This window comes from Camelina sativa, chromosome 11 (assembly GCF_000633955.1).
Source record: "Camelina sativa cultivar DH55 chromosome 11, Cs, whole genome shotgun sequence".
Taxonomy (NCBI): Eukaryota; Viridiplantae; Streptophyta; class Magnoliopsida; order Brassicales; family Brassicaceae; genus Camelina; species Camelina sativa.
In genome coordinates, this window is record NC_025695.1 from 3,450,116 (window position 1) to 3,461,592 (window position 11,477).

The window sequence follows — 11,477 nt, forward strand, 5'->3', positions numbered from 1 at the left end:
CTGTTTACATTCTAAAGACACCAAATCGAGTATCTTCTACAGGACGGTTTGAAGCAGCGGAGAGACAAAGTCCCAAAACCTTTCTGGTATCAGAAGGATCAATCACTCCATCATCCCAAAGCCTCGCCGTGGAGAAGTAAGGATTTGCCTCTCTCTCGTATGCATCCACCGTTTTCTTCGTGAACGCTTCTTCCTCTTCCTCTGTCCACTGCATCACACAAAAACGCAAATTCATGTCTCTCTCTCTCTCTCTCATCAAGTTTTAATGGAAAAGAAAAACAGAGTCAGAATAATTGGTTTATAAGATGTTCATTCCTCAGTACCTTGATTCCTTGTCTCTTCTTAGTAGCCCTTTCGATTTGTGTTAAAACACCCGCAGCCTGCAAAAGTTTTCAGCGTCAAAGGTAACCAAACTGAATGCAAACCAAAAAATTGCATAAAATAAAAGCGACACAAACTGAAACAAAAACATAACATAACATTTTATGCATTTTAGTTCATTCAGTACAATGTTGTTGACAGTTAAAGTACTATTATCAAAACTAATTTGAGTATAAACACATTCCGATTCAGTTTAAACAGTTTGGTTCGGGTATGGTTTACCTGAGCGCCGCCCATGATGCCAATCCTGGCATTTGGCCACATGAACATGAAATCTGGACTGTATGCACGGCCACACATCGCATAGTTTCCAGCACCAAAGCTTGCACCGGTTATAATTGTAATCTTTGGTACCTGAATTTAGAGCCGAGCTTAAATCCTCGCATATATACTAATCAAATCTCTTGGAGTCTTGGACGGACTCTTTACAAAAATTAAACATACCTTAGCACAAGATACTGCCATCACCATTTTCGCTCCAGATTTTGCAATGCCATTGGCCTCAGCTCTTGAACCCACCTATAAACAATAAAGAAGCAAGTAAGATAAGTAGAGAAACTCTTATATAGCTACATGTTAGAACACAAGACAAACACTTCAATTACCATAAAGCCTGTGATGTTTTGGAGGAAAACAAGAGGAATTTTACGTTGAGAACATAATTCAATGAAGTGAGCTCCTTTTAGTGCAGATTCATTGAACAGTATGCCATTGTTCCCGATGATTCCTACTGTCTGACCATAAATTCTAGCAAAGCCCGTCACAAGCGTCTGCCAAAATAAGCTCCAGATAAGAAGCTTACAAAGGTAATATCTTCATGAAAAAAAGATTAGTCTAATAGCATTCTCACAGTGCCGTATTGTTTCTTGAACTCGTCAAATTCACTCCCATCAACTNCAAAGCTTGCACCGGTTATAATTGTAATCTTTGGTACCTGAATTTAGAGCCGAGCTTAAATCCTCGCATATATACTAATCAAATCTCTTGGAGTCTTGGACGGACTCTTTACAAAAATGAAACATACCTTAGCACAAGATACTGCCATCACCATTTTCGCTCCAGATTTTGCAATGCCATTGGCCTCAGCTCTTGAACCCACCTATAAACAATAAAGAAGCAAGTAAGATAAGTAGAGAAACTCTTATATAGCTACATGTTAGAACACAAGACAAACACTTCAATTACCATAAAGCCTGTGATGTTTTGGAGGAAAACAAGAGGAATTTTACGTTGAGAACATAATTCAATGAAGTGAGCTCCTTTTAGTGCAGATTCATTGAACAGTATGCCATTGTTCCCGATGATTCCTACTGTCTGACCATAAATTCTAGCAAAGCCCGTCACAAGCGTCTGCCAAAATAAGCTCCAGATAAGAAGCTTACAAAGGTAATATCTTCATGAAAAAAAGATTAGTCTAATAGCATTCTCACAGTGCCGTATTGTTTCTTGAACTCGTCAAATTCACTCCCATCAACTATCCGAGCAATAATAGACCGGACATCAAATTGCTGCTTGTGATCTACTGGAGCAATGGAGCGAAGCTCGTTTATGTCATAGAGAGGTTCCTTGTACTCAAGATTTTTGCTTCCAAATGTTCCTTCGATCCCTTGTTTTGCAGCCATATGCAAATTCTTGACAATGTTTCTTCCAATAGCGAGTCCATGTAGCTCGTCTGCAAGACTAGAGTAACTTCTTAAGGTCTAAACTTTAAAACATGATTGTTGTTGTCATATTAAATTGCAGAAAGAGATGAATATACCTTGAGCAAAATAATCCGACACACCAGACACAGTACAGTGAACCGTGGCGCCTCCTAAATCCTCAGCTGAAACTTCCTCTCCTGTAGCAGCCTGTTCAAAAGCTTTTCATTTAGCTTTACATTCTCAAGTAACTAATTAAGACAAGAACGAAGGAGAAACTAATTTGGGAAAACCAACCTTGACAAGTGGAGGTCCTGCCAAAAATATGGTACCATTCCCTTTCACCATCACACTTTCATCAGCCATGGCAGGTATATAGGCACCGCCTGCAGTGCATGAGCCTAAAACTATGGCGATCTGTGGAATTCCATCAGACGACATAACGGATTCATTGTAGAAAACCCTTCCGAAATTCTCCTTGTCAGGGAAAACCTCAGCCTGTTTTGGAAGATAGGCACCGCCACTGTCAACAAGATATATGCAGGGGAGTCTGCACCGAGCAGCAATCTCTTGTGCCCTGAGATGTTTCTTGATAGTAATGGGATAATAAGTCCCCCCTTTTACTGTAGGATCATTTGCCATAAACATACAAAGACGGCCATGGATTGGTCCTATCCCTGTGATTATGCCGCCAGAAGGTAAAGGCTCCTCATACAGTTCGTGTCCTGCAAGCTTCAAGCATATTCATGATCCGGTAAGCAAAGAATCAAACAAGTCTCAGATCAATACCCATATAGAGTGTATAAACATAAAATGCTAATTCTGTTTCCAACATTGATTGGTGCAGCGCAAATCAATCAATCAAACTCAAGATTGCAACAACACTCTCATGTTATAATATTCACAGATGGAGCATTAATCAGCAATAAACTCAAGATTGCAAACTTAAATTGAATCCAAACAGGAAACAAAACTCAAATGAACAGGACAAAACCTGAGAGAGCTCCAGAAAGGAAGAACCAGGATCAAGAAGCCGATCAATCCTCTCTCTAGGCAAAAGCTTGTTTCTACTTCTGTTCCTCTTCAACGCCTCCTCTCCACCTCCGGCCAATACCTAGAAAACTCCACCGAGAAACACTTGTATCATTCATCTGCAAACAATCAAGATACCAAAATCGAAAAATATAAGCTGGTTTTAACCTTTTTGATGTGGGAACGAAGCTCCGATAAGATCCTTTCCATGGCGATCGAGTTACTAGAAAAAGCTTCGGAATTTCTATCGACTCCGTCCAGGAGAACGCCCACGCAGAAACCCTTTTGAAGTCGTCGGAAAATTCGAAAAGGATCGGGGCGAGAATCGGTTCCTGGTCGCATCCGCCATTGTTGAATACTACTAGTAAGCTCTTCCGAAGTTGATACTGCTCTTCTACTCAAAATCCTTAACATTTTTGTCTTCTTCTCAATACCGATTTCTGATTTCACTTAGGACATTTATACACACTGTTTCTGACTACTTGGTTGTGTGTAATTCATATCCAAAATACAAAAACAAAAGAGGAGATAAGATCAAGACAACCCAAAATTAAAAAAGAAAACTTTTTTTATAAATCATTGTCGTCTCATCATCATCGCGTAGGTGAGAGTCGTGTGTGACAGTCTCACTTGTGAAAAAGCACAATTTTTGCGGAAATTAAAAAAAAAAAATTGAATCTTTTTTATCCAATTGAGGAATTAGGCAATGATACGTCGACGTTTAAGTCTCGGCGTCTTTGCTTTCTTCGAGAAGTGTAGAGAGATAAGGCGCTCACTCTCCGTCTAGCCGTGGAATTTTCAGGCTGCAGCATTAGCAATCGTCAATGGGGTCTTTAGGATTAGCGATTTCAGTGATAGCTTGTACAAGTCCAACTTTGACGGATACGAGGCGCATATCTTTGATGGGTTGTGTCTCGACGATTATTGCTCCGAGTTTGTCTTCAGTCTCTATGGTTTCTTCCTCACCAGGGGTTAAAAGGAGCGCCAGAAGTTTTAAGTTCAGAGCTTCGATGTCACCAAGTATTGAAACAAGGCCAGATTCTGATGTTGGCGTCGTGTCTTATGCAACTACTAAAAAGGTTTTGTTTTTATTCTACTTGTTGCGTAACGCATTCTCTAAGTTAAAGTCCCCAGCTTTGTTTGTTGTATAGAGAGATTTGGAGATAACTGAGAAATCATGTGTTAGGTGCTTATTCCAATTGGATACGGTACGGAGGAAATAGAAGCTGTTGTGTTAGTTGATGTTCTACGGCGAGCTGGTGCTGAGGTCACTGTTGCTTCTGTGGAACAGAAGCTAGACGTTGAAGCATCCTCTGGGACCAAATTGCTTGCAGATGTCTTAATCTCTAAATGTGCTGATCAAGTTTATGATCTTGTGGCTTTACCAGTAAGTTCTGCTTTGGCTGATTCATAAACCATATCTTGTTTAATTGAGGACAGTCTTTGAGCTCTAGTTTAATGGTTTTGTAAATATGTTTCGGGCTGATCTGAAAATGCAAATTGTGTAGGGAGGCATGCCTGGTGCTGTTAGGTTAAGAGACTGTGAAATTCTTGAGAAGATCATGAAGAGACAAGCTGAAGATAAGCGGTTATATGGGGCTATATCCATGGCTCCAGCTATTACTCTTCTCCCATGGGGTCTTTTGACAAGAAAGAGGGTATAAATTGAAAGGCTTAGACTGTATAGTAACTAATGTTTCTTCTTCATGTTTTGATTTCTAAACTTGGTGTAGTTGATCGTGCAAGACAACGGGACATCCTGCTTTTTTCGGGAAGCTTCCTACATTCTGGGCTGTTAAGACAAACATTCAGATTTCTGGGGAGCTTACAACTAGCCGTGGACCTGGTACTTCTTTTCAGTTTGCTCTGTCCTTGGTGGAGCAGCTCTTTGGAGAATCCACAGCCAAGTCGGTTGAAGAGTCTCTGGTCTTTATTCCTATTCCCTACACTTCTTTGGTTCACTCTTTTCTTTATCCATCTCGATATGCCATAGTCTTCTCATAATCTCTTATTTTTCAATCATTTCACCAGCTTCTGCGCGATGGTTACCAAAATCCTAAGAATGAAGAGTTCAATAGCATTGACTGGTCTATAGACCACATACCTCGAGTAAGTTGCCTGAAGCTATGACCAATGCATTTCCATGTAATCTCATGATGATATGATAATAAATGAATTTTGTTTTTCTTCTTATGCTTCTACACCTATGGATTGCTATTCTTCTTTTATACATTCCCTATGGAAGCTGAGAAAGTTGGCTGTTACTAAGAACTTCTCATTTTAATTTGAAAGCTGGCTCATCTGCAATTTTATCCATTCTGTCTTCTTTTATCCAATTCAGGTTCTTATCCCGGTAGCCAACGGGTCTGAAGAGGTTGAAGTAGTCACAATTTCAGATGTTCTTAGAAGAGCCAAAGTAGATGTCATGGTTGCATCAGTGGAAAGATCTTTACGGATTACGGCATCTCAAGGCACCAAAATTATCACCGACAAATTGATTGGTGAAGCTGCTGAATCATCATATGATCTAATCATTCTTCCGGTAAGACATTCAGCAAAAGCTATTCTTCTAACCTGCATGCCTCTCATTAAACTTATAACCCTTTGACTAGTTCACAACTTCTTAGATAAATCTTGCTATATACATGTTCCAATCTATGCAATATCAAATTAAAGTGCTTAGGAAAAGCATAGACGAACGACAACTTTTGGTTGTTTCATAGTGAGTAATCTTGATTTCTTTTCTATGCTGGAAATTGCTTAGGGAGGCCATGCAGGCTCAGAACGTCTGCAGAAGTCCAAAATTCTCAAGAAACTTCTCAGGGAACAACATCAATCTGGGCAGATATTTGGTGCTACTAACACATCATCTGCCATCCTGCATAAACATGGTTTACTCAAGGTACAATGAAGATAATTATTGTTCTTTTCTTTGTTTTGTTGTAGACATGGAAAAACCCAATTCACGGTTTGAATCCTATTGCAGGAAAAGAGAACGACTGTGTACCCTTCAGAAACAGACGGGCCTACGAATCATCTAATAATTGAAGGAGCAGAAGTTGTTATAGATGGAAATGTGATTACAAGTTTGGGGCTCGCAACTGTTACCAAATTTTCCCTGGCTATTGTTAGCAAGCTGTTTGGACATGCTAGAGCAAGGAGCGTTTCAGAAGGGCTTGTGCATGAGTATCCAAGGCATTTAACACCATCTTGAAGGCATCTTGTTCAAGAAACACAGTTAGAAGATGTCTCGGATCTTAAACCGAAGTTGTGGGTTTCGATGGTTTCAAACACTCCAGAGACTTTGCACCAGTATATCTGTTTAACTTCTAGGCCATCTTACTCTGGAACTGATGATATCTATAAGAATTTTGCCACTTAGGTTTAGTCTATTTGCATCTTATTTTGTATACCCAGTTGGATATTCTGGATCAGTTGGATATTCTAGATGATGCTAAAGTTGAAGTTTCAATCAATCTATTCACAATTATAATGTTGTTTGATTTGGTCCCAAAAGAGATCAGTTGCAGACAAGCAACATTAAGAAGAAGATAATTTCACTCTGGTTAAGTCACAAAGATGTTCTAGAAACTGGTCAAGATCAATTACATCAGGATGATAATACCAAAAGATGCTTCAGGAAAACAGAACAAAAGAGTGTTGATCTATCTCTGTCAAACCAGCCACACTTCACGATTTACAATCACCCATTGAAACACCTGCCTAAACTACATACAAAGCTAGCTTTCTATTTCTGTGTTGTTCTATAGCTTTTGCGCTTTGTTGAGTTCCTCGAACGCCATTATAAGCTCTACCAAGGACCTGTCAATGTCCTTCGCAAGCATTGCCTTTTGCATCCCATTGGCTGGCGCAGTGGCTCCAGAAGCTGCAACAACAAGTGCGCCAACTTCTGTTAAATCCATGCTCGTCAGATTACTCTTATGAAAGATCAAATTGGAAAATTAAAGATGCGGTGGTATATCTCATTTCATTGTGTAGCTAACACTTTTCTACTAAAAAGCTTACAATACTGTCCAAACTGTAATTCAATTTTGAGTCAGAGTTAAAAGCTTAGCCAACAACTATTATAAGGATATTCAAAAGAAGACGGTACCTGGTTTTTCTGCTTTTCCATGATTGCAACCTGCATGGAACATATGGTCAGTGATCACAACCTCAAGAAAATATAAGAGATAGGGAAGAAGCTGGACGCACTTGTTTCTTCTGCAACTCTTCATTCAACTCTTTAAGTTGCGCAATTTCTGCTTCCAACTCCATCGTATAAGCCTGTCAGGCAACAAAGCGCAAAAAAAGTAAATAACCATAGCCACAGTTTCAACGTTTCTTCAATCCCCAAATTTTAAACGAACACTCACCTGCTTGCGAGCGCGGGATCTTGCAGCTGATTCCCTATTCTTTATCATCCTTTTTTGCCTTCTCTCAATCACCTTCTCCAGAACTGCACCTGTTTTTCTTACTCGACCAAACATGTAAGGAACTGGCGACAAAGATGCATCCAGAGCGCTCTTTGGAGTCAGATCAGGTGACATCTGGCTTCCAGGAGATACTGCTGCAACTGTAACACCGGTTTTAAAATCAACAGCTTGCAGTAGATTGTTGTCCATAGGATGGTTCCGCTTTCCAAGAATTGAAGGCTTCACTTCCTGGAACTACGGAAAAAAGCAAAAACAAGCTATAGTCATAAAACTGAAACATACTTGCAGATCCAAAACCAGCTTATCCTAAAACATGAAAACTACAGCTAATATTTGTCAGATGATTATTGTCATTCATATAAAATGCAGTTCTTCAGGTTCTTAGTCACCTGTGTTACAGGTTGAGAACGATTAAGAGCATCAACAGTGTTGGAAAACGCGATAGTGGTCTGTTTGGGAAAAGGCCTCTCCTGCTTCTGTATGAGTGGTTGCGGCTGCTGCACCCTCTGCGATTGCTGCATCTGAAGTGGCTGAGTTTGAGTTGTCAGCAGATCCGGTCTCACCACTGCACCATTTCCAGCAAAACTATGAGGCTGGTTAGCACCAATCATATTAGGAGTTGTCCCGAGACCTGCATTGCTGCCAAACCCGTAAAAACCACCATTGAAGTTATTTACAGGCTGCTGCACCTGTGGAGGTTCTTCCCTAACCACGCCCGCCCTGAGCAAAAACTGCTCCAAAGTCATCTCTCCCAGCGTTTGTTGCCTCTGCGGAATCCCACTTGTCCCAACATTAGCAACACCATTTCCAATGTCATCCTCCTTCATCAACTCCTTCCAGACATCATCAACCGTTTTCTGACTAATGGTACGAGGCAGAGTAAGTGACCCTTGTCTCTGCAAACTCCCACCATTGAAAAAACCACCACCAGTTTCTCCTCCCACACCAACAACAGATACACCGCCATTGATGTTGTTAATAACACCACCGTTCCCGTTAATACCATTGTTGATGTTGTTGAAACCGGTGTTGTTCCCCATCAGTGAGTGGCTTTCCTCAGCAGTCCATATGTTCTTCAAAAGCTCATCCATGTTCATGGACCCAAAATCTTTCCCAATACCACCACCCCATGAGTTCTGAAACTCATCAAAGGTTAACGAGAACACCGAGTTCTGTCTCGTCAATGGAAGAGTACTACTACTCCCCATCATTGGCTGCTGCTTTGTGTTAACTCCAACTTCATCAGTCAGACCATCAACAAAGTTCTTCAAGTTTGTTCGTGACCCCATCATCTTCTTCTCAAATCAAGCTTAGATTTTTTTTTCCCTTCACGAAAACAAACAAACAAATACAGGATATGATGGTTTAACCGCAAAAAAAAAACTGATCTTTATCACTTTTAGAACACCAAAAATTAGGAAAACACAGCAGTAGTAGTAACTAGTAACATACAAATCCAAAAGAGACCCACGAGCTATATATATTATTACCGTGAAACAACAAGATGAGATTTTTAAAGCAAAATCGAATTCGAAGCTAGAAAAGATCTCGTATTTACAGTTTATATAAAAAAAAAAGACCCTAGAAAAAAAGATAACAATCTACATAAAAGAGAAATATGTAGAGAATGAGGTAAGTAACAGAGCAGAAATAGTGAAAGAATCTCCAAAAAAAGGGAACAAATCTCCAAAACAACCAATCATATGCTTATATTCGGCGGGAAAAATCCATGATGCTCATCAGAATCAGTGAATCTGATACAACAAACCAATCAATGACAGACAACAATAACCGATTCAGAAGAAAGAAAAATCTAATTTTTCTTATAAAAAAAATCAAGCAGCTCAGTCACACAAAGTAACAAATATGAAGGAAGTTTTTATTTTTCCTAACCTTTCGAAATTTTAAAAAAAAAATTTATGCTTTGTGAGTAAATCAATAATTCCACTTTGAGAAAGAAAAAAATACCTGAAAGGGTCAGAGAGAAAGAGAAAGAGAGAGAGAGAGGTCGACAAGTGTCCATGGCGTGACACTCGTCGTTCATATAAAAGGTTGTCTCTTTTGTTTGGATGCGGAGATTATTTTATTCTCGATAAGGTTATTATTAATTACTATTTTAGCCAATGTCCTCAATTTGACGTCAGATCGTGCGTGAGCCGTTGAGATTGGGCAACGTGGTCCAATGAACAAACGCTGCTTTTTTCTCATATCATTATCATTTCGCGTTTCCCACGAGTAGCAGTTCGCAAAGTGGAAAGATCCCGGCCGTTCGATTTTCTAAACGGTATCATTAATTACGAGACCAAGTACTATCCCTTCTAGCCAATAAAATTAGATAACTTTTTAACCAATAAAATTTTTTAAATGAAAAATAATTAGCAGGTAGAGATTTTGCATAATTATTTAAACATTACTTGAAAGGTTTCATTGGCGAAGAGATGTATATAGATGTATTGTAGGAACATTACTTTTGTATTATGGAGAATTTATTCATTTGAGTATAATTTCTCTAACACCAAGTCTTAATTAATTTGTATATTTGTTTTTGCAAGGTAAAAAATTAGTTCATATAGTCTCGCCTCTAGAGTTTTTAACATATAAAATCAAATCCAGTTCTTCGTTGTCAATCAAATCATTGTCCCGACAAAGAGCTTTTCAAAATCGAGGGGAAGAACTACCGACACTAAATGGATTTTTATATATTCTGATGATCCATAGAAAGTTAGGGGGTATTGATCCAAAAACAACTTATGGATCCTAGAGAGCTAGTTAACAAACTTATTATAAACATTTCGTAAACCATGTTTTTTCATTGATCCCCTTATACGAGATATAGCATAGCATTCACTAACACTTTTCTTATAGACTAGAAACCACTCTTATCTTACAAACTGATGGACTTATTAATTTACCACCATAGGATGGAATGGAGAAATGAAGACGCGAAAGAAACAACGTCCATTACAATTACAGGGATCGCATTCCTTTGGCAAATTAAATCGACTGTGGAGTGGTCCGCAGTAACATCATTCACCACAACTACTACAAAGATGCGTACTGTAGAGAGAATTTTAAGATTACATATAAGATAAGATAATATATAAAATGAAAAAGAAAAAAAAATTATACGATAAGATTTTTTAAAAGTCGGAAGAAAAGAAAAAAAAAGTTGGAGGGATGGAGGGAGCGGATGAACAGTCCAGAATCTTTATCACGTTTACTACACCTACAAAAGGTATGGGCATATGCCACGTGGTCCACTCGATGCCCTTGTAAACAATTAAAATTTGTAAAAACTGAAGCAGCATATATTATACTAATATAATCCATGATCATTTCCTTTGTGCTGGTCTTCACATCCATGATCCATCACATGTGATTGTGATCTTCTCTTCTATTTTTTAAATACTGTTTCTTCCCCATTATGGACTCTTTTATCTTGGACTCGGTAACCATACAAGTGACCCTTCGTGTCTCCCATCTTTTTATTTCTATTTTTCAATATATTTTCTTAAGGAAACTACTGGATTAGGAAAGTCTACTCTGCAATTACATTTTTAAAATGGAGCCGTGAATAATTTAGTTTTATAGTACGTATTATTATTATTATTATATAGAATTCACATGGGCCACGATTCTTTGGAGACGTGTTCTTTCCCGAAATAGATTTTAAAATTTGAAGTTACTTCTTATAGGTCGTTTAGAAACAGAAGAATATTATAACCTTCTTTGAAGAATCCAAAACACAAAAAACCAATGAAAACTTGAACAACCAGAAGAAACAACACAAAAGAGAGATGCTAAAACGATAAATAGTGATGATGATAATACAAAAGAAAAACGTTTAATGAAAAATGACACGAATCTAATACGTAAAGAGATCTTAATTATAAAATCTATGAAGGTTAATTAGACGATATCTATGACACCTTTTTAACGAAAAAGTTAAATATGTTTATATGTATATAGCAAGTTTTGAAGGCTTTGT

At 38.5% G+C, this 11,477-nt stretch overlaps 3 protein-coding genes across 5 annotated transcripts; 1 reads left to right on the plus strand and 2 right to left on the minus strand.

Moving 5' to 3' along the window:
* On the minus strand, nucleotides 5-3,571 carry LOC104721409 (methylcrotonoyl-CoA carboxylase beta chain, mitochondrial-like). The gene is made up of 10 exons (XM_010439382.1): nucleotides 3,222-3,571; nucleotides 3,016-3,135; nucleotides 2,319-2,753; nucleotides 2,141-2,231; nucleotides 1,812-2,053; nucleotides 1,567-1,731; nucleotides 1,406-1,480; nucleotides 604-735; nucleotides 324-380; nucleotides 5-208 (listed from the first exon to the last, which is right to left on the minus strand). Exons 1-10 carry the CDS (start codon nucleotides 3,465-3,467, stop codon nucleotides 5-7), a joined length of 1,767 nt encoding a protein of 588 aa, XP_010437684.1. The 5' UTR covers nucleotides 3,468-3,571.
* LOC104721408 (protein DJ-1 homolog C) lies at nucleotides 3,764-6,533 on the plus strand. Of its 2 annotated transcripts, none has more exons than XM_010439381.2 (8): nucleotides 3,764-4,132; nucleotides 4,240-4,440; nucleotides 4,562-4,711; nucleotides 4,800-4,979; nucleotides 5,085-5,162; nucleotides 5,395-5,595; nucleotides 5,818-5,955; nucleotides 6,040-6,533. In XM_010439381.2, the coding sequence occupies exons 1-8, from the start codon at nucleotides 3,878-3,880 to the stop codon at nucleotides 6,265-6,267; spliced, it is 1,431 nt and encodes a 476-aa protein (XP_010437683.1). In that variant the 5' UTR covers nucleotides 3,764-3,877; the 3' UTR covers nucleotides 6,268-6,533. The 2 variants fall into 2 exon arrangements, with proteins under 2 accessions (XP_010437683.1, XP_019088286.1); XM_019232741.1 differs by having other exon boundaries at nucleotides 4,026-4,132; nucleotides 4,253-4,440.
* On the minus strand, nucleotides 6,594-9,528 carry LOC104721407 (ABSCISIC ACID-INSENSITIVE 5-like protein 6). Of its 2 annotated transcripts, none has more exons than XM_010439379.1 (6): nucleotides 9,458-9,528; nucleotides 7,879-8,815; nucleotides 7,430-7,723; nucleotides 7,269-7,340; nucleotides 7,168-7,197; nucleotides 6,594-6,939 (listed from the first exon to the last, which is right to left on the minus strand). In XM_010439379.1, exons 2-6 carry the CDS (start codon nucleotides 8,779-8,781, stop codon nucleotides 6,865-6,867), a joined length of 1,374 nt encoding a protein of 457 aa, XP_010437681.1. In that variant the 5' UTR covers nucleotides 8,782-8,815; nucleotides 9,458-9,528; the 3' UTR covers nucleotides 6,594-6,864. The 2 variants fall into 2 exon arrangements, with proteins under 2 accessions (XP_010437681.1, XP_010437682.1); XM_010439380.1 differs by lacking the exon at nucleotides 9,458-9,528 and adding an exon at nucleotides 9,383-9,457.